We start from the raw sequence: 22,677 nt of genomic DNA on the forward strand, positions 1-22,677 counted from the left end.
TTGTGCTGAACTGTTCACTACTTTTATCTTAAACAACATACTACACACAATAATCATTATGCTTATGTAGGTTGTGATTGCTCTCTGAACATATATGCATGCTCTATTTGCTTTGTTTTCTTCTGAAATGGTTTCAATCTGAAGTGCTTGTCTTCAGAATTAAACTAATTTAGTTTCAGATGAACTGTGAAGAGCAGCCTTGTAGAAAACAACAGCTTACCATAATGCACTTTTCTAAGTAATGTTACATATACAGGCCCAGATCCAGTTGGTTTTTTTTTTTTTTTTTGGCGGGGGGGATTGACTGCCATCAGTGAAGCTGGTAGTATGCAGTGTTCCCCCTCATCTATTTGTAAATGTACTGCATACTTATGATAACATCAACATTGGTAATTACAGTTGGAAGACATATATACAATGTTGAAGGCTCCGCCATATTAATTTGGCTTGTTTCACATTTTAAAATGTCTGTATTTGTTACTCCTGGTGTCTGTAAACAAAAGTTCTGCTGTTGATGTCATTACCCACAACATCAGTGCTCCCCCATATTTATATTTGATTGTTATACAGGTTGAGCACCCCTAGTCTGAAAAATCGAATTCCAAAAACCTCTAAAACCTAAAACTTTCTAATGCCAGCTGCCTGCTTTCGCCTTTGAGGAATGACTATCATGACTTTGCTTGTTTATCTCTCAGATCTCTCAGACAAATGAGCAGGACTGCTATAGCCACTGCCTAGAAGAAGAGAACAGGTGGCTACTCATTCAACTTATATGCAGAACACATTGTAAGAAAAGCAGGCTTAGACAAAGAAGAAGGAGGCGTGAAAACAGGAGGAAGGAATATCAACAATCTAAGATATGCAGCTGACACCACAATACTAGCAGAAAACCTCTCAGACCTTGAGCAACTGCTGAGAAAGACCAAGGAAGAAAGTGCATAGTCAGGTCTATTGTTGAACATAAATAAAACAAAAATAGTGACAACGGAGAATCTTGACAAATTCAACCTAGAATAAAGAAATCGAAGTAGTAAAAGAATTATCATACTCGAGATCAAATATAGATAGAAATGGGGACTGCAGCCCGGAAATCAGAAGAAGATTAAGAATGGGGAGAACAGCTATGAAAGAACTAGAAAAGATTCTAAAATGCAAAGATGTACAACTGGATGAAAAAGCTGGACAGTGAAGAAAGCAGATAGGAAGAAAATAAATGCATTTGAGATATGGTGCTGGAGAAGAGTGCTGAGAATCCTGTGGATGGCCAAGAAGACAAACAAATGGGTCCTAGAGCAGACAAGCCAGAGATCTCCCTGGAAGCCAAGATGACAAAACTGAGGCACATCATGAGAAGGAAGGACTCAGTAGAAAAAACAATAATGATAGAAAAGGTAGAGGGAAGTAGAAAATGAGGAAGGCCACATGCTAGATGGTTGGACTCCATTAAGGAGAACACAAGTGTGAGTTTACAGGAGCTAAGCAAAGCTAAGGTGAAAAGGGACAAGGAAATGTCTCTTCCACAGGGTAGCAATCTCTGCCAAATATCTATGCAGCATTCCATAATTTATCTGTCTCTACTCTACTGGCCCCATTTTCTACTGCATAAAAAAAGATGTAATGTTACAAGATCGGTGGAAATGTTTCAAAAACATAGTCCAAGACATTTGTTATCAATGCACAGTGAATATACATTCTGGCTACTTAATGCATATCCCACCATGTCTGTTTCTATCTTTTAGGCCTAAGATCATGTTCCTTCCTTCACTCATGGGGTCACTGATGTTCATAATATTCAGTGTGATTTTTGTGGTTTCTCTTTGATACTACAAGCTTCTATGCTATATTAAGAGCCATACTTTCAAACTTTCAACACTCTGCATGAGGTATGGGTGTAGATACAGGCATAGGTGTGGATATTTCACCTATTCGGGAGTGAAAGACCAGGACAGATCAGGAGAAATGATTAAGTAGAACCAAGTGAGGAAATGAAAGAGAGAAGGTACAAAAAATTGGAAAGTCTCCTCACTTCATATTTCTTATCAATTTTTACAAAAATTATAGATTATTTTTCTCTTGCTTTTATGTGCATATTAACTATAAGCTACAGCTGTTAACTGTTAAACACTGTTTTTAGTTATGTATATTTGACTTACATAACTTTCTACTCAGATCATCTGGGTTATGCCTTCCTATCCTGTTGTTTCTCTCCCCTCAAGTCAAATTTTAACTCTTCTTCCCTCAGTCTGAAGCACAGCGTGTCAGCTGTTCATGTGACAGCTGCAGATACCAAAACATTGACATTTCATTTTGATCTCCTTGGCCTGTTATTCTTCTGCTAGATTAGCAGCCAGAAAGGAAAACACTCATCTATGCCCTTGGACAGTGCCATGGCAATAGTAAAGGCCAGACATGATGTGTTCCTCTAGACTCAATCCAGCCTTTGTCACCAACTTTTGGCAACAGTATGTGTGCCATTTGTGACACATTCTGAGGCCATGTACTATTTTTATGTAGCTGAATATGTAAACAGAATAGAGAAATGGTCAATAATGGCTGATTGTCCTGCTCCTGATTCCCTTCTCATTGGTTTCCAGGAGACAGAAGACCCCAAGACAGTGTAAGAGTGGCTACACTCTTCCTACCAGTTCTTTTCTCTGGCTTTCCTGTGAACTTTAGAAACACCTCTTCACTGATGAATCCTTACATTTCTCAACTAGCTGTTTTCTCTTTGATCCACATTTGGAGGCACAAAAGACAGCAAATTACATGAGTACACACAGGTTCTAGTGGCATAACGATAGAAGAAATATATGTGCCACACCAGCAAAAACAAAATCTTTTCTTTCTCCCTCAGAGTCTACCGCACAGAATGCAAGAATATGACATTAAAGTGAGTGTCCTTGCAATTGTGGGCTATTAGACATGATAGCCCAGAGAGCTCTGGCAAGATAGTCAGATAAAGAAAGATGTCCCCACCTAAAAACTGGGAAGGATATAGAAAAGGAGAGTATACATTCCCTTGTTATCAATGAGACCAAATAATATATGAAACGACTCATAATAAGTAATGATGGTAATGCTGGCAACATCTTACAGAAAATATCAGTCATACCATTGGTTTATGGACACATAGTCGAAGGAACTTTATCAGTTCATGCCTTTAAAGTAATAGACTATAATTCCTGGTGCTTCTTTGTCTGTTTAGTGTAAATATACTGCATATTGTCAAGTTTCCATGTGATAACTAAACAATGCATGAGCAGGCACTCACATTTTGATTTCTGCTATAGAAAAGATAAGGGGGGAGGAGAATATCTGCACCGCCTAGAAAAATCCCAGAACAGAAAAGTTTTACTGTGTTAATTAAGTAGAAAATAAACTGTCAACACACGGAGTGTGACTTATTTACAACACTCTCAGAAGTGTATTACAAAAAACACCTCCCTTAAGCAGTCTGCTTACAACAAGTCAAAGAAAGTGACTGATTAAGCATTCTCTTTAATTTTGTAATTTTTAAAAAAAGGTATTGGCACTTTTGCTGGGAACTGAAAACTTAGATATTTGAGTCCATTAATTTCTTTCATTTGAAGGTTTTTTTCTGATTACTCTGGGTGTGTTAGATTGTTGGCATCTCAGATTGCACATTTAGCAGGAAAAATTACTAGAAGCATAATTAAACCATCTTGCTCTTGATGGGGCAAGAAAGGGGTATAAATAATATTTAAGCTGGTAAGTGGTTAATAGTGGTCTCATAATGTCTACTCAGAAGGCTGCCTAAACTGTGGGCAATAGCTGCCTTTGCCGTATCATATCATTGGGTGAAAACTTGCTATCTCCTTTTTACCAATGAATCCAATATTCCAAACATTTACAAGAATGGACTTTTGAAGCTTTGAGTACCTCAAGGTTTTTATTTGCTGGACATGACACTAACAGCAGAATCTAATGCATGTTTCCTCAAATGTAAATCCAGCTTTCTGCATTGTATCTTACTCCCAAGCAACATGTATAGCTTTATGACCTAACAATATATGTTTGATAATGAGGTCTACCCCCTTTGTTTGCGCATCTAACTGAGTGGGTTCTAGTTCATGAATATGTATGTCTTCAACAAGTTGTGAGATTTGTTTTATCTGCTGTCGTAGAGTAACTCACTCATTTTTTTTAATAAGTATACTTCTTGAAAAGCAGGCATAGTTGCAGAAGTTTACCATGGTCCCAGTCATCCTAACCAGACTAAGCAGGCCTGTTCCAGAAACCAACCATGAATTGACCAGCATTTCTATAAAACCATGTCTTGTTTGTATGTCATGAGAAGTCTGTTGGGAGTGATCTGTACTCTGTCTAGTCAGATTTTCTAGAAGGTGAAGCAGAATGGGTGGTCTCTAACTAGAAGAAGAGAGGAGTGAGTGCTGGAGCCTAAGGTTTGTGAAGTTTTCTTCTTGCTTGCTTGTGTAGTGTAAAGTTCTGGTCTAGCTTTAAATGTAAATCTAATCTATTGAATATTAAAATAATTGGGGCCATTAACTGTCATGGGGAGAGAATGATAAACCAACTGAGGCAGGGAACTGAACTGGCTATCCTGTAGAGAACACTAACCACTCCATGCTACAATATTATTTGTAGATCCCACTTACTTATGTTTCCCTCTGAACAGGTGCTTTCTGTCCGAATAATAGGTTTCTCTATTTAGTCAACCATAGGTTACCATGCTATGTTGAATGCTGCCACTGTGGTTTTACAGAGCTGTATCCAACATTTACATTATACTAGCGCAAAGTCCATTGGGACCATCTACTCGTTTTTGGAATGAGCACAATGGTCGTATCCAACAGCTTTGCTGCAGAAGCGGTTGTGCAAACAGTTACATACTTGACTATGCTACTGCTTACAAAACAATGCAATCCAGATCTATTTCATTTGCTAAGATTTTCACTCCACTATCTTCATTTTGGATGGAGGCCTTTATTATGAATCAAAAGTTCCTAATGTAAAAATGATATTAATTTATGAAAATATTTGCTGATAGCCTGTTATGCATTGCTATGCATAATATCTGAGGCTATGCATAAGAGATAAAACAGGTAAACTTTGTCATTGGGATCAAAACAAGAGATGACACCCCTCCCATTTCCAGCTGTAGGATGACATTTTAGAAAGCTATGTTCGAAACAGTGAAAATTCAGTGCAGCTATCAGAGTTTTCTTTGGTGGAGGGAGTTTCCACTGATGCTATTGGGAGAAAACATCACAGCCTAATGACTGTTAAAAAGGATATGGATTTTGTACCAATGGGGAAAAGATAGCCCCTCCTCATGTTACCAGTAATCATCACTTACACAGACACCTTTATTTTCTTATAAACAACTCAGACTACACACAGACAGATGAACAGGATAAGATTATTTCCCTCCTAAATGGTCAGCAAGGCAGCTGTGTCTCATCTGATCTCCCCTACCATTGGTGTTAAGAATTCAGATAGGCTCTATCCTTCAGGAAGGTAATTCCAATAGCAATTCTGATCTGGGACTTGCTTCACAGGATTGAGTTTTTCCTTTAACTTGCAAGATGCTTACTACAAAAGGGAGTATTTTTTGTGCTTGTACTGCCTCCAGGCTGACAGAAATGATGGGAGCCAGGGGATTAAAACGAAAGAGCAAAGGCTACAGTGGGAACTGTGAACATCTTCTTCCCCTGGGCCAAATATATCTATAAAACGGGTTGTGAAAAATGTAATGCCAGAAAGGTAATATACATCTCTTTTTCACACAAAAGCACAAACACACATACACAATCATCCTGTTGCTTAGCATCTACTTTCTTCTCAGACAGACACTGTATTAGGTCTTCTAATGCTATATTACAGTCTCAAGATCTGGACAGATGTTCCTTTCAAGTGACCTCCTAGATCTTAGAAAGGAATATGGGAAGCAGAGCTTGCAATGAACACAGATCCTATCAGTGAACATTCAAAGGCAGTATTTTGTCATTGTTGCCTTTCTAATACATGCCAGAAAAGAAAAGCTGTGATAGAAATTTTGAGTGGAGAATTTAAATGGAGATCTGTAACATGAATACATGTTGCTCACCAGGATCAAATAGCATTACGCCAGCAAATTAATCTTTTCTAAGCCAAAGACAAATCTTTTTTAAAAAATAATCTTAATCCCATGTTAATTTCAATGAAGTTTTAATATGTTCTGCAGACAGTGTACTGTTTTCCCTTCCCCAAAACAGCTTGGAATAGAAGCTGTTTGATTTTCATTCCGTCCCTTTGGGTATATGTTTCTATCTGAATTACAAATGTAACTATTTGTAGCTCATTCAGAATCTATTCATTCAACTAGAATATTATGATGAAATGCTGTTTTGCTAGGATGTGCAGGAGGGTCTCAGACCTTTGGATTTGATTAAAGAAATCAAAATTGCCTACATACATTTATAGAAAACAGCTACCAGTACCCTTTTATTTTTAATATAAATAAAGTAGACAAAAACCAGATAAGGCACTATATTCCAGGTGGGTTTGAATGGTGTAAGAATAGCATTAAAATATAAGGATAACTAAAATAGTATCTGAAAAATCATTAAGAATCCCACTAATGCTTTCTAGTGTGTTGTTCCAAGAACACTTTATAGCTTTCCTCACCCCACTAACTAGATATTACAAGGTATATTTTGGAACCCAAAATGGGATACTACCATTGCCCAAGGAAGTCTACCCATGGAGATCTGTGGAGTGACCCAGTCTGCTGAGTACATGGCATACTTGAAAGCACCACACAAAGTGATCTACTCAGGTGTAGTTTATCTTATTTTTTATCACCATCATCACTGACTTATTATGTTTGTGGTTCTAGTGCTGAGATGTCTACCTGGCTGCTGTGAGGAAGATTACCCCCCCCACCCTAACACATACACACAATATGGATGGAAAACTGAGAAGTTCAGCTGAGAAGTGCTGGCATGTCATGAGGCCAGATCCAGATGTTAGGTAACACACCTATAATCTGATACATCCATCTCCCTTGGCCTACATGCTGGGGAGGTAACACAGTGGGATGACAATTTGGAATCACGTGGATATACTTCTACTGTGTGGTTCCTTGCCATCTGGTCATTGCTCTGACCTCACCTGCCTGCACCTCCAAGGCCCCTTATCTCAGGTACATCCCATTCGTAATGTCCTGACCCTTAACTCTGCAACATCCCACTCGTAAAGTAGTGATCCCTAGCATTCAAATAAACATGAGTAGAAATCCCTTTCATACTGTGCTGCTCAATGCAGGAAGGTCAAGAACAGAGGGGACTGGAGGCTGAGGATCAGGCTTGTGCATACACCTGTATCCTTCCTCACTTGTGATCATCATGTGAGCAGACAAATCAGATAAGTGAATGGAACTGAATGGAATGGAATTAAGTGAGCTAACAGTAGAAGATATAAGAAAGGTGCCTTGCAGTGAGTTATACTATTGGTCTAGCTGGTTCAGTATTGTTTTCTCCATCAGCATCTTTCTAGTGCTGACAACCAATAAGCAAAATGCAAGTCTGTACCAGTGCACTTAGGCTGCTGTTGAGGTGGGGAGGCTGGTCCCTCTTCAAATAATTTTGTAGCCCTAGGGAACTCATGAACATAGCCATCTAATTGATTGCATCTGGTTGATTGCAGGGGTGTAGTTGGTTGCAGGGATGCTCCTGGGTGCTTTCTGAATGCCCTTGTGTACTCAAGTGAGAAGATGAAGCCTTATAAATCTGCTTCTTCTTTCTTGGTGCACATCTTGGGGCATCCTGGCATATCTGTGCAGCTCTTCAGTGACTGAAGAGACAGAGTGGTACTTGTGAGCTATGTGGCTCCTGGGGTGAGAGAAAAGGAGGTAAAGGATACCTTCTTCTGCAACACCCCCTAAATTCATATGATGCTGTAACTGGGAGGGGGGCATGCTAATCTATGTCATCAAGAGGAGTCTAGCCTGTGAATTCAGGGAGTAATATTTTCCATTCTAGCTATCTGAATTCTTTCACTGGACTGGGTCCCAGATTGTACATGTGACAAATGCTTTTATTAGTATGTAATAATGAAGTAAACTAATACCTCAATCTTACAAGTCTATTTAGCAAATGAATTGTGTGTCAATATCACACCAAACATTTCCTAAAGTATTTAGATATTATCTTTATCAACTGGTTAGCATGGGGAAAAATTGGTCCTAATTATTTGTTTGCACTGATCCCCCAGAGAAACAGTTATAAGCCAAGAATAAGAAGCAGTAATTAAAAGTGGAAATAGAGGTCTATTAAGACAGAGGAAAAGCAGATGTACAGAAGCAAAATAGTCTTCAGTTCTGGACTAAGGCCAAAAGCTTTGTGCTGTGCTACCAATAACTGTAATCCCACCTGCCAGATTGTTTCAAGATCAATTGATAAAGTCATCGTGTCTTAAATAAAACACAGGTTACACATGTGCCCCAACTATGAAGCATGCTGAATACTTCTTTCACCAGAGAGAGTAAATACTGAGCAGTTAATAACAGTCTTTCCACAAGAAATCTACCAAGGGAGAAACCATCATTATAAATTTACCATAGCTTGCATCACAGCTGCTCTTTGAACCCATATTGTGAGTCAGCATCCAATGCACAAAGCTGTTAAATGTTTTAAAATGTAATACAAAAGCAACAAATGCAGCAGAAAGAATCAATACAACCATATTGCCTAGAATCATAGAATAATAGAGTTGGAAGAGACTGGCAGGGCCATCCAGTCCAACCCCCTGCCATGCAGGAACTCTCAATCAAAGCATCCCCAACAGATGGCCATTCAGCCTCTGTTTAAAGACCTCCAAGGAGGGAGATTCCACTACACTCTGAGGGAGTGTGATCCACTGTTGGACACCTCTTACTGTCAGGAAGGTCCTCCTAATGTTCAGGTGGAATCTTTTTTCCTGTAGCTTGCATCCATTGTTCCAGGTCCTAGTCTCTGGAGCAGCAGAAAACAAGCTTGTTCCCTCCTCAATATGGCATCCCTTCAAATATTTAAACAGGACTCCCATATCACCTCTTAACCTTCTCTTCTCCAGGCTGAACATGCCCAGTTCCCTAAGTCTTTCTTCATAGGGCATGGTTTCCAGACCCTTCACCATTTTAGTCGCTCTCCTTTGGACATGCTCCAGTTTCTCAACATCCTTTTTAAATTGTGGTGCCCAGAACTGGACACAATATTCCAGGTGGGGTCTGACCAGAGCAGAATAGAGTGGCACTATTACTTCCCTTGATCTAGACACTATACTTTTATTGATGCAGCCTAAAATTGCATTAGCCTTTTTAGCTGCTGCGCCACACTGTTGACTCATGTTCAACTTGTAGTCTACTTGGACTCCCAGATCCCTTTCACACATAGTCTCGTTCAGCCAGGTGTCGCCCATCCTATATCTGTACATTTCATTTTTCCACCCTAAGTGCAGTACCTTACATTTCTCCATGTTGAATTTCATTTTGTTAGCTTTGGCCCAGCTTTCTAGTCTATGCAGGTCATTTTGAATTTTGATCCTGTCCTCTGGGGTATTAGCTACTCCCCCTAATTTAGTGTCATCTGCAAATTTGATGAGTATCAACACATAGAAATCAAGACACACCAACTATGAATATGAATAGATTTGATGGCCTAGTTTTTGCTTCATTTGAAATATAAACTCTCATCTCTTCTAAGCACCCCCAAAATAAACAGACAAGAGATTAGAAAGAAAATCAAAATGAAGAGGCAGAAAATGAACCTTCCACTCCCCCCTATCCATAACCAGGCATACAGCCATTAGGGTCTGGTATCAGGCAGAGGTTCAGGATGGAGGGCAAAGAATCACATGTAGAATAACCAGAATATAATTATAGGCATCTTAATAAGATTGCATTTATTTAATTGTATTCCATCTTAGTGAAGAGTTAATGAAGTCACAATTCAATGCATATCTTGTTGAAAACAATTCAGTACAACTCATGTGCATATTTTCCTTCCCAATCATATTTTAACATTTTACATTAATTAGAGATATGCACACTGCTTTGAATAAATCTCCAAATCCAAATTGAGTTGGGTCAATTTGGACCAATTTGAATTTGGTCAGTTTAGCCTGTTTTGAATTGAGTCCGGTCTCAAGTTATTTGGCGCAATCTGTAGAAGACAGGCCAAGCAATGTATCTTCTATAGCTCCATAGAAAGAAAATGAGATGGGTAGGTATGTTCATACAGAGAAAGAAGCCTAGAAGTAGACTTTGATGACTCAGAGTTCTAACTTCCAGCTGATGCAAGAATCTCACTAGCATTATCCAGTTACAGTGTTTACTGGGATGGATGGTGTGAGGTCACTGAGTTGTAATATGTTCAGTTGTTTCATGCAGAGTTGTGTTCATTTGCTAGATCAATTTATAGCTGCAGCCCTCTGCTTGCTGGACCCTCCTCCCAACCCCATGCTCACTACACTCTTTCTCAGTACAGTACTTCAACTCTTTTCATTACATCTGACCTTTTCCTGCATGCTTTGCTGCAGCTGTACATAAATGTTAAAGACCTTTTTAGACACTTGAGTAGCACAAAGCCTAAGATACTAGCAGACTGTGTCCACCAAGAAATGTTTTACCTTCTCTCTCTCAATTTCTCTCTCTACTTTTTCTTATACTGTATCTGACTGTACTGTAAGAGTGTGTCAGCTACACACACAAAAGTAGTCTCTAGCAGCACTGGTATATCAGAGTTACCAGAGTGCAGAAAGCAGCATGAATTGGTAGGATGATTTTCAATGGATTGTACATGCTTTTAAAAATTATATTTCATTTTTAAGGGGAAATAAGTTTAAAGGTAGTTGACACACACACACACACACACAAACCTAGATTTGGATTCGGGATCATGTCTAAAACTTAAACAAGGCCCAATCCAAATCACAGATCAGTCTCTGAGCTAAATCAGGACAACCTGACACAAAGCTAACATCTTTATAATTCATTTCATTCCATGAAAAGTATTCTATGGAACAGAATCTTAAGTACGTTCTATTTATATTGAGCTTATTTATAATTCTATGGTAGTTTAAGGATGGCATAACTGATTACACATTTCAGTAGAAAGACTTTTTTTTATAGGAAAAGGCCAGATTAAGTCACTTTTGATAAAACTAATCTTCCAAATTTTTACTCAAATGTTTTAGGACTCTCTCCTTGCCTTCCGATACAATCGCATTTCCACAGAAAATATCAAACATCCCAAGAATCTCTGCACTACAAAATAAAGTGAAAAGTTTACGGCACCTTTTTGAATTCTCCAGTATTTCTATATTCACACAACATCATATCAAAGAAGATTGGGATGGTGGCTTTTCTTAGCTCAGCTTCTGGAATAAGGGTCATTTCTAAGATTGGTCCAACCATGCCTGGGATGAAGCGAATCTTATTCTGCCCTGTGAAAAGTATGCAAAAGAGAACATTGAAAGGGGGTTGACATCTGTAAATAGATAATACCTACCTATTTTATTTCAGTTATGGTTCTATAATTACTTTTCTACAAACCTTTGATTGCAATCCTACATTCCCCTTCCTCATGCAGCCTTATTTTGGAGTTGACATGTTTAAATCTTCATCTACAGTGATGCTTCAAAACAGCCACTGGGGAAACAAACTGCTTCCAAAATTCTGTCTTCATACCAATTTTATGCAGTTTCTCATATCTACACCAACATAAGGGCTATCCACATAGACCAAGAAGCCTGTGTTCTCCCCAGCTTCATGTCATCCTGTTTGGCCAATGCAGGCCATTAGCCCTGGGCCAGGATCAGACTGGGATCTGGCAGGCTGATGTGGATCCAGTGGATCTCGCCTTATCCTGAGTCAAAGGGATCTTAACATGGGTCAGAATGACCCGTTGTTTGCCATGAAGCTTCATAGAAACTCCATGGCAAACCTTGGCAGATCAGATGGCCCCATGAACTCCTTTCCTTACCCCATCATTGCTTCTAGTGAGAATCCTTGCTGCATTGGATGTGGAAATGGGGCATCTGCCCACATGGTTGCAGCCAGGTGCCCTGTTTCCACATCAGATGCAGTGACTGAGGTCTTCTCACTAGTGGCAGTGGCAGAGTACAGTAAGGGTCTGTGATGAAGAGAAGAGTAGGCATGTAAACACCAACTCATCACTAAGTAAGTTGTGGGGGGGAAATGCACATATGAAGAAAAATGTGCAAAAATAGTTGCTAATTCCAATGGGTCAAATTCTTGCAATACAAAACAAACAAGGATGGAAAGAAAATGCAGGTGGGATTCAAAGAAATTCAACAACATCAAGACTGAGCAGTTTTCACATTCCTGTTTCCAAGCCACAATCTCTCAGTCACATAGAGTCCCTTGGGCATAATAATGTTGCCCATTGTTCACGGTCAAGCATATGTATAGTTCATTGAGCACTTTGCAAAAGCATGACATACAGCACAATTATAATTTATAATATTATATATATGATTATATAAATAGTGTAAACATCACCTTCATGGATCATTTTGCAAGACTTTTGATTCTCACAGCTGCTGTAATACATTCACAATTCAAGATATGTGGTCTAATACCACCTCAAGCGATCAGGTGGGATGGCCTAATGAATTCAGACTTTCTCATGCAGTCAGCATTCTAGTTTCAAACATCTCACTGCTGAGTATGCTTGGGAAAGAAAATAATTGGAAACAATATATTTCCTCACCCCTTCCCATCAAAACCAATCTATCAGAGAACATTTTACAGTAGCCATTTGACATGTTCTCTTGTCTTCGCACAATGGACAAAAGTTATCTGCCTTCATCCCTGGATGAATAATGTCAACCATTAGAAAGCTCAGAATAGAAATAGTGTCCTGGTAACTCTATTATAGATTGGCTGCACAATGACTTAAAAGCCATATGAAATCGTGAGCCATCAGAGTCTGCCTTAGGAGACATTTGCAATGACAGACAATAAAAAAATGAAGAAATTAGGTTGCAAATGTCATCTCTAACAGTAAACCAGGTTTTTCTTCAAATCTGGCTTTTTGCAGAAAAAAAAATTAAAAACCAGTATGAGAAAAATATTTTTGTCACTTTTAATAGACTTCCTCTGGCAGTGCTAAATAATGCCTAATGTGTTAGAGAAGGTAGATGAAAAGGGGAAAAGAAGTTGTGGGCTACTTTGATTTGTTGTATTATAAACTGGAGGAGACATGCTGTAATGCAACTAAATGGCAGCACTTTTTTTTCAAGGGAACATTTCACATTAGACTGTTATAGTACTTTGATCCTGCTTTAACTGCAATGGCTGCACCCTATGGAAACTTTGGCTTTGTAGTTTTGTCAGAGGCATCAGAGTTGCTCTCAGGCTGAGAATTCTAAAGTCCTCCTCCTTAAACTATAAATCCCAGGATTACATAGGATGTTGCTATAACCATTTAAGTAGAATCTCAGCACTATAACTGTGTAGTGTGAGGGAACCCAAGATCTCAGTTTCCTGCATGTCCAGAGCTGTATACTTGTGAAAGAGGAAACATTAGCAAGGACTGTCTTAGATGCTCAGATACATTACACATACCCACTGCCTCCTCCTTATCACACCTTCCTACTATGAATGTCAACAGCATAGTGTGGAAGGGGCAGTGATGTATTCAAGTATTTAATTCCAAGTCTCAAGTCCTTGCAAGTAAGTCTCAAGCTGTATCTTAAGTCTGGGAGTCAACTTTAACAGGAAAAACAGAGATGGGAGGGGGAGCTTGAGATAGAAGGATCTTTCTTCTAAAGCTTTTCCAATGTGCAGCAGGGAAAGGCTGCTGAGTAGACCTGTTATTTCCGGATGAAGTTAGGTCAGCAAGTTGATCGCTAAAAATATACAAGTCTTGAGTTCAGTCAAGACCTCATTTATTGCTGAGTCAGGTACAAGTTGAGTCATCAAAGTGACTCAAGTGTGATTTGAATATGAGTCAATTGACTCGAGTCTAGATCACTGGGAAGGGATTATGAAAAGGGAAAAATTTATATGTACCCTAACTGACTCTGTGGTCCTCATCCTGGTTTCTCTCCCCTCCCTCCTTACCTAGCTCCTTTAAACCATTTTTTTAAGTGTGGGAAATTTTATTTCCTTCGACTGCATGCAGCATCAAGAGGAATATGACCAAACTGAAATGTAGCTAAACATAAATTTATCAATTGTAGAAAACCAGGAATGGTATAAGTAGTTATAACTATTGAAGCTGGCAATGTGAAAGAAAAATGTCTTAAATAAACAGCCGTTCCCTCCGAGACAAATGTGTATGATGCATATTGAATTGGTGCTTCCCCTCTATCATCATAAAGCTACTGTCATCTCAATATATACTTTAGTAGTTTTAAAATGTGTGTGGAAATAGAGTCTTGTTCTTTCTCATTTCAGTTGGAGATTGAACAGCTGCTTTCACAATTTTCATTGTGGTTGTTGCTTTAATCTCAGCAGAAAACATTAGTAATTTCTAACCAAAACATCTTTTATTTTAGTATCTTATTAAAAAACTAACTGAAATAAAAGTACAATCCCATCTGGATGTAAAAATAGTAACAACAATGAAGAAAAACCTATAAAAATTAAAAATAATGTTTATTTATTCCATTACCAGTTCTAGTCCTAAAAAAGAGGATTTTCAATCTGCACAGAAGCAAATGGATATGTTTGGGGGGAAAAAAGGCTATTACTGAGTAAGCAAAATTAGAAATGGCGAGACTCTCAGGAATGCACCCTGGGGATTAAACTGTGTGCAAATGTATCTGGGAGCAAATTTCTTTGAAAATACCAGTGTTTACTCTGAACCGGCATGCATAGGATTGCACTGGTAATATAGACTGGCATTTTCAGTACAGTTCACTTTTGCTCTCTTTTTATTCTTTATTCTTGGCAGCTTCTTAGCTTTCAAGTACTGTAAGTGGAGCCCAGGGATGAAAAGGGGAACACTGGTATTATATTGTTGTTTCAAGCACTTCCTTTATTTTGTGACAGCTTATTTTGCACACATATTGTGAGAAATAAATGGATCAGCCAGAAAACACCTACCACAAATTATAATTATAGTAGGTTCAGCTCACAGTTGAATTCCTGTTGAATTTGAAGTAATTGAATTGAAGCAAACTTAGAGGTTTTTTCCACCAGCTCATCCTTCAGCCCATTTCATTCCTGCACAGACTGAACATCCAACAATTCTATAATTCTGAGGGTGACTGGGAATCTATATGCCTCATCTGCTTATGACTAGAACTCATCAGTCCTTCTGAATGTCACATGTATGATGAATATAGCAAAAAAATGGAATTCTAATGTGAATATGAGATAAAATTATAAATAAAATTAACACTTTCAATCTAGGTGTCCTCACTAACTGGTGGAGAATGAATATCCCATGGTTTAAGTGCTGGGTGAAGCTGAGCTATGTGTGTTTGTGTCAATGCAGCAATGCAGTACATGGCAGGAAAGTGTGTTTTATAGTGGCTAGTATTCCTTCTTTAAAAAGTAACTAAAATTAATTGTATAGGCATTTTTGTAAAATAAGAAAATAAAGTGTATTCTTAAAAATATTTTCCCCAAAAGATCTTGGTATTAGACTGTTTCAGTATAGAAGGGAAAGCAGGGGGAGTGGAACCATTAAGAACAATTGGTTTATTTTACCATGAGCTTTCACGGATTTCACTTCATTGATCTGAATGTACCTTGGAATTATAACAATAGCTAACTACTTTTCAAAGGTAGGATTCTCAGCAATGGTTAGGTAACAATAAATGTGAATACATAGTAACAGCTATAGGTATTTGCATTGAATAATAAATCCTTTCACATGCAAAGTGAAATCAAGTTTTCAGACAGTAGGGTCCTCTTTGAAAACCAACACCCAAAAAGTAGTATTCTATTCTATTCGTGTCCTTGATGTTATTGCGTGCCTTCAAGTCATTTCTGACTTACACCTTTCTTTAAATATAGAACAGGGGTAGGCAACCTTTTTGAGCCGGGGGCTGGGTTGCTGTCCCTCAGACAACGGGGTGTGGGGGGGTGGAGGCAAAAAATAAATAATTAAAAAATTTCAAATTAAATAAATAAATAAACTGGGACAAATGTAGGACAAAATTTTCAAATGAGAGACACTTTTTTTAAAAAATGGAGGACATGCGAAAAAATTGGTTGATTTTTTTAAAAATGTTAATATAAATGCATGTTTCTGAGGCTTCTATAGACAATTGCCCCCTTGCGCGAGAGGCCAAAGGCCCCAGCGGCAATCAACGGCAGGACCGGCTGAGGCCGGTCCCAAGGCCTCACTGGGCCGGATTTGGCCCGCGGGCTGTAGGTTGCCTACCCCTGATATAGAAGATGGCTCACAACATAGGTTGAAATGAAATACAGCTAAACCAATCTGCAGTAGGACCTTTTTTTATTCAAGCAGGCCTTGGACTCAGAATAAAACATTACCTTGATAACAGCTTTGTTGTGTAAATGGAAAAAGCTTTGATTTTATTATTTTAAAAAATGCTTTATTTAATTTAACACATTTATTTATTTAATTAAATTTAATTAATTCATTAAAATGTGTTTTAAATCTGTATGTACAGAGATCTTTTAGCATCTTTGAGATTGAAAGAAAGAAGTTGGCTGCCAAGAGTTGTAGCACTGTTTTTTTTTTTTTGTTCACTTTACATTTTCCTCATACTTTCCTAGTTTGAAGCTGCCATTTTAAACCCAGGATTATCCTGCTCAGATCACAGGCTGTCCTTGCTTTCACTACAAATGGAATGTTTCCTGTTACTAATTTATCCCCTACCAAACTAGTCTTTTTTCCTTTCTCCTTTTCCTTTTCTCAAGTTTTAGCTCCATAACAAAACTGAACTGAAGACTGAACAACACTGTCAGAAGACTGACAGATCTGAAGCTGTTATGTCAGGCATATTTCTCTTCACTCTCCATACAAACTGCAAACAAGGATGCAATCATATAGTAACACAACAATAAACCAAAGATAATGTTTCATTACAATAGAAATGTTCCTCAAATAGAAACATTGTGCAGCAAGCATCTGTTTTTCTGATTGTGCTTACTTACCCAGTTTGTACCACATGTCACGAATGGCAAAGCCAATTAAACGGCGCATGTCTCCATATCTGTACAGGAATATAGAAAACACTATCTTTATCACAGTTTTATTGCATAAATGAGAAGACAGCTTTCAAATGATTTTCAGGGAGACTTACTTGTTCAGGATCTTAAGGCACTTGGCATGAGAGAACTGTTCAAGTTGCAAGGAATCCTGGGTGATAAAAGCCACTGCAAGATGAAAATAGTTGTTCCACAGCTGTAAATTGAACATAAGACAGAAGACTGAATAGCTATAATGTGAAATTAGGTAGAATCTAAATAATTTAAAAGGCAATGAGAGGAAGCCTCTGCAAGATTTTAATCATATGCAAAGTTGTACATTGTTATTACATCGCAATTAGAATAAGACAAGTGTGTTTCTTTTTATACTTGCTGCCTTGCATTCCCTCAGTAGCATCAGAAAATTCATATGGGGTCCATTAGCTAATAACAATAAACCACAACTTACAGCACAGTCTGTGAAATTCTGCATCATAATTCCCTGAGATTCAAACAACTTGTTTAATTCTATTGAATTATAAATTAAACATAACTTGTTGGGAAGGAAAAAAATATTTTTGATTTGGAAAAATCAAAATATGTAAAATATGCCCAATGGTAATCTGAACTGGTGTCAAGTTATTCCCTTGTATTTCTCCTTAACATTTCATGGTCCTGAATTCTGATGGCCTAATTCTCATGGCGACTGGAAATGAACTGAAATATATGTTGCCCTCCTTCCTTTAGTGAGGTGAACCAAAAACAAAACAAAACAAAACAAAACACTTTAATGGCAATGTGGGAATAGAATGTAATTTACCTAATTTAGTGAAAGAGCCCAAAAATGTCTTTAAAATCAAATTTAAAGTGTCAGAATTCACATATCTTAACCACAGCAGTTCTTTCTTAGTGACAGATAGCAAGAGTAAATGTTACTGTGTTATGTGTTGTATTTGACACTTGTTCCCCTTCTTGATCCTTGGGTGCATAAGAAATGAATATGTTGATGATTATGATGATGAAAAAGAAGAAACATGGATTTCTTCCATGAAAAACAAATCCATTCTAAGATGACTTAAAAAAAAATATTTTGGTAATTTAAGCATTTAATGTTTATTGGGTTTATGAACTTGGTTAAATTAGTTGACACTATATGGAGTTTATCACACAGGGGAAAATTGGAAGTATAAATAGTGATTAACCCAAAATTGCATGAATGGTTTTCACATGACATGTGCAAAGCGGTATTATCCTGTGAATAACCCGTGATTAACCCGCAATTGTACACAATTGCGCAAATGGTTTTCACATGACATTGAGACAAAATGTGATTAAAGTGCCATTATTCCATGAATAACCAGGCAAGAAACAACAGTAACTCATTCACAGAATTTTCCTGTGAATGACTTTTTGCTGTTTCTTGCCTGGTTATCCCCTGGTTCTTCGTGGGATAGTGGCACTTGCGTTAATGTCATTTTAAGCACATTTTAATGTCAATTGTGCAATTTTCACAGGTTAATCACCGTTTAAACTCCCATTTTCCCTCGTGTGATTAAACTCCTATGTCTTCCTACAGACTAATTTATTTGCTATATGCCAGATCAGAAGTATATTTGATGTCTCTTTTATTCAGCTAAATGAGATGACCCACTGATCATATGTTACTCATTTGAGGTAAGAAGAAAGTTGTGGGGCCATATCGCTGCCTTGTCACCAGTGATATAAAGCTTCTATGGCACCACTGCTGCTTTCTACATATAGGATTGGCATCTATGTTTACAGAGTGTTATATGTATAAATGTCCCAGGATCTAGGGAAATCTATGTGCACAGAGATCTATGCACTTTGGTTTCCTTGACTCTGTGTGCCTATGCTACCACTGCGTAGGTACAGATTGCTTCAGCTTATCTTTATAGTTGTGCTTCTCACAAGTGACCTTCCAAGTTACACAGAAGGGGAACAGGATAACATTTTTTTGGTATTTTTCCAGTCCTTAAACTTAGCATAATTGCAACAAGTCTCATTTATATTCATATCATAGCTCAAACTGAATCCTGAAACAGTATAATCTGTGGAAGGGTCACCCACCCATCACTATTTATAAAACAAACTTGCAGAAGAATCAAAACATAAATTGACTGATACTATCGAAAAGAGGGGTCATATATAACATTATAGCTTGGTGTGAAGTAATCTGACAAAATTAATCAGGTTTTGGATACAAATTCTTATTTATGGGGAAAGTAAACCTGATTTCTCCCTGCATACTAGAAAACAATGAACACTCAAGCACAAGCACACTCCTTAAAGAAAACTGCACTGCTTTGTTCACCTGTCAGCCAATGTCATTTTAAATGTTAGGGCTATTTCAGCTCTATAATAACTGTATGTTTGGACAATCAGCTTTACAGATTTATTGTTAGACAACAAATAGCATTTGAATGGCATACGACACTGTTCTAATTGCTCCCTTTGTGTAAGCATCTGATCCAGAACCGGCACAGAGAAGGAATTAGCTTCTGACCATTCAGAAAAAGTCCTCCCTCTGAGTCAGCAGATGGGCCTACCCATGTGCCCTTTTGGAATGCCCATTCTGCCATTGCTGTGTCATTAAGCAGCAACACAGCCAGCTCCAACAGCATCCATTCAGTCTGGCATGTTTCCCCAAGCCTTAAATCCACTTGGAAATAGGGGAAGGCTTTGTTTATGGATACACATTCACCAACAGTTAGGGAAACATACTGCTGCAGTCTCATTGAGCACAGTGAATTCTGCTGCTTTCCTTCTTATAAAAAAGGAGGGAACGAATAGGATTGAACCAACTTTTTTAAAAAACAAAAATGACTGAAAGAAACATTGAGAGAGATTCTATTAGAGATTGCATGTATATTCTAAGCACCCCTCCTGCAGTTGGAATCTATACCTTTCCAAAAACAAGTCTCCAAGAGGGGTGTGGGATATTCAGAGAATCAGAAAGAAAATAACAAGTACTGCAAGCTTCCTCTTTTTCATACTTTATTTTTATTTTTGCATTTTCTCCTATAGTGAAAGGGGTATTGCAGCACCTTTGAGACTAATAGAGAAAGAAAGAAGTTGGTAGCATAAGCTCTTGTAAACTTCAGACCTACAGCTGAGGAAGTAACTGAATTCTTATGCTACCAACTTCTTTCTTTCTCTCGGTTAGCCCCAAAGGTTCTGCAATATTCCTTTGCTACAATACCCCTTTTGCAAATACTAATGTAGATACAGCTGGCATGTATCACAAGTAAAAGTGGAGGACAGGAAAAGCAGGACTGAGGGGAGAAAAACTGCATTCAGAGATATTTTCAAAAAATTCAGCAACAGGAAAAGTTATTCATTACTGAGAGGAAGGAAACTCAGTTGATACAATGTTGTTTTCTTGGAAGTTGTTAAAGGTAACTGCCATGGTTCAATGCTACAGAATTCAGGGATCTGTATATTCTTTTGAGATATTTAGCCTTCTCTCTCAGAGACCTCCAGTATCACAACAAATTATAAATCTCAGAATGGAGCCATGGCAGTTAAAGTGGTGTCAAACTGCATTAATGCTGCAGTGTGGCAGCGGCCCTAGTCTTTCTGAAACACTAAATTTACATACATCAGCATGTGCAGACATTAAGTCAAAGAAAACAAAAAGGGGGAGAATGTGATGTTAATTCACACACATAGCATACTACTGGAACACCATACCCTCCAACAGTTCACAGATGAAAAGTGGGACACTTGTGATCAATCAGCATCAGACTGTGGTCAAGACGGAAAAAGTTATTAATGAGGAAGAACTGAACTAAGAGATGTGGCAGCAGTTTGCTTTTGTCTGAGACTACTGGAAAGGGCAAGATTCCATCCCTCCCCTCCTCTCCCACTGCTGAGTTGAGTGCAAACTACTTTTGCAGTTTGAACTGAATTTGGAACAAATGAAATAATTTTAAGACAAAAGGGGAAAGTGAGAGGAGGAGAGAGGAACTGGAGTATTTTAAAAGAAGTTGAAAAATTGGGGGGGCATCACACTTGTGCCCACTGCCTACAACTGCATCTTTCCTTGAGACTCTCTGGTTCACAGACTGGCACTAGTCCAAGGACCACCACATTTAGTAGCACTGCTCTATAGTACTGGAAGCCAAATATAGTTTAAAGTTGTCTTTTCCCACATTCTCTCACAGCAAGGAGAAACCATTGTGTACTGATTCACTTGGAGAACTAAGGAGCAGAGGTCAAGACCCAAGGCATCAGGCAAAAACCAGGGAAATAAAACCAACCAGGGGGGGGGGGGGCAAACAAAATAATAGTCTGGGTTCAGAAACAGGGCAAAGTCTCTGAGCTGGCTTAGATATCTCTCAGAGTGGACAATCCACGTTGTTTGGAAAGACTAGTAGATCATTTGCTCCTTCCATTATCTAGGGACACTGGTGCCACTTGGAAGGTGAGGGGGATGCGGACTACACCTAAGAGGAGGGGTGACACCCAGTTGGGCCCTCTTCCCACTGTGTGTGGATGCTGTTGCCAGTGTCTGACCTGGCTATCTAGGCCAAAGAAGACAAAGCTTCGGGGAAGGAGAGGCAAGTGGGCCCACACCTGTCTCCCCTATCTTGGTGCCTTGGCTCTCTTGTGACTGGTCTCAGCTGGTGGCAGGGGGCAGAGCAGAACCCCAGGAACCCTAGGAAGGCCACTGTCTAGGGAGAATAATTGTTCGGTGCAACCAGTCAGGGCTGCACTAACTGAGCTGTGGGTATGCTGAGCTTTTCCCCAACACTCCAGTCCTACTAGTGTCTCTCAGGGAGATCCAACACTGCTGTTCCAGTTGTCAGCCAGTCCAATCCAGTCTCTTCTCCAATACCCAACAGGGTCTGGCGCAGTCTGTCAATAGACAGCACGGTACATGTGCAAACATGAATTTCACTGCAGCACTGTAAAGCACTATTTAACAACCCTGAAGATGAAGTGATAAGGAGATTTCCCCTTGCCCTGGGAAATGAGAATGTAAATGTAGGTCATAAAAGATTTACTGCACATGTGACACCAGGCAAGGGTCAACCTTTCCCTTTCTGAGTGTTTTTGCTATAAAAACTCACCCACCTGAAAGAAGCCCTAGTTCCCCTCTGAACAGTTAGGCTCATGGTCCATGAACTGCATTTTCTTTCTTAAAAATACCAGGGAAATGTGTAACAAAAATGGACTATTCTGCAAGGGTGTCAAATGTTATGTCCCTCCATAACTGTCATCTTTCGGCCGTTGAGGGAGAGAGCAGGCCGGCCCAGCGTCATCAGAGGCTGGCCTGAAGACAGAGTGCCCTCCCTCCATAACTGTCATCTTTCAGCCGTTGAGGGAGAGAGCAGGCCGGCCCAGCGTCATCAGAGGCTAGCCTGAAGATACAGTGTATCTTAATTGTAGATTTTTCTTGTACTGTTATATAATTTTCTTGTACACCGCTATGATCTATTTGGAATAGCGGTTTATAAATAAAACATATTATTATTATTATTATTATTATTATTATTATTATTATTATTATTATTATT

At 38.7% G+C, this 22,677-nt stretch overlaps 1 protein-coding gene across 1 annotated transcript in view; it reads right to left on the bottom strand.

Moving 5' to 3' along the window:
* DOCK2 (dedicator of cytokinesis 2) overlaps positions 1-22,677 on the bottom strand; it is a 336,713-nt gene that overhangs the window by 64,018 nt on the left and 250,018 nt on the right. The window contains exons 32-34 of the mRNA XM_042453565.1: positions 17,254-17,354; positions 17,105-17,163; positions 11,297-11,445 (exon numbers count right to left, since the gene is read on the bottom strand). Coding sequence (XP_042309499.1) covers positions 11,297-11,445; positions 17,105-17,163; positions 17,254-17,354 — 309 coding nt within the window. The remainder of the gene's footprint in view (positions 1-11,296; positions 11,446-17,104; positions 17,164-17,253; positions 17,355-22,677) is intronic.

This window comes from Sceloporus undulatus, chromosome 2 (genome assembly GCF_019175285.1).
Source record: "Sceloporus undulatus isolate JIND9_A2432 ecotype Alabama chromosome 2, SceUnd_v1.1, whole genome shotgun sequence".
NCBI lineage: Eukaryota > Metazoa > Chordata > Lepidosauria > Squamata > Phrynosomatidae > Sceloporus > Sceloporus undulatus.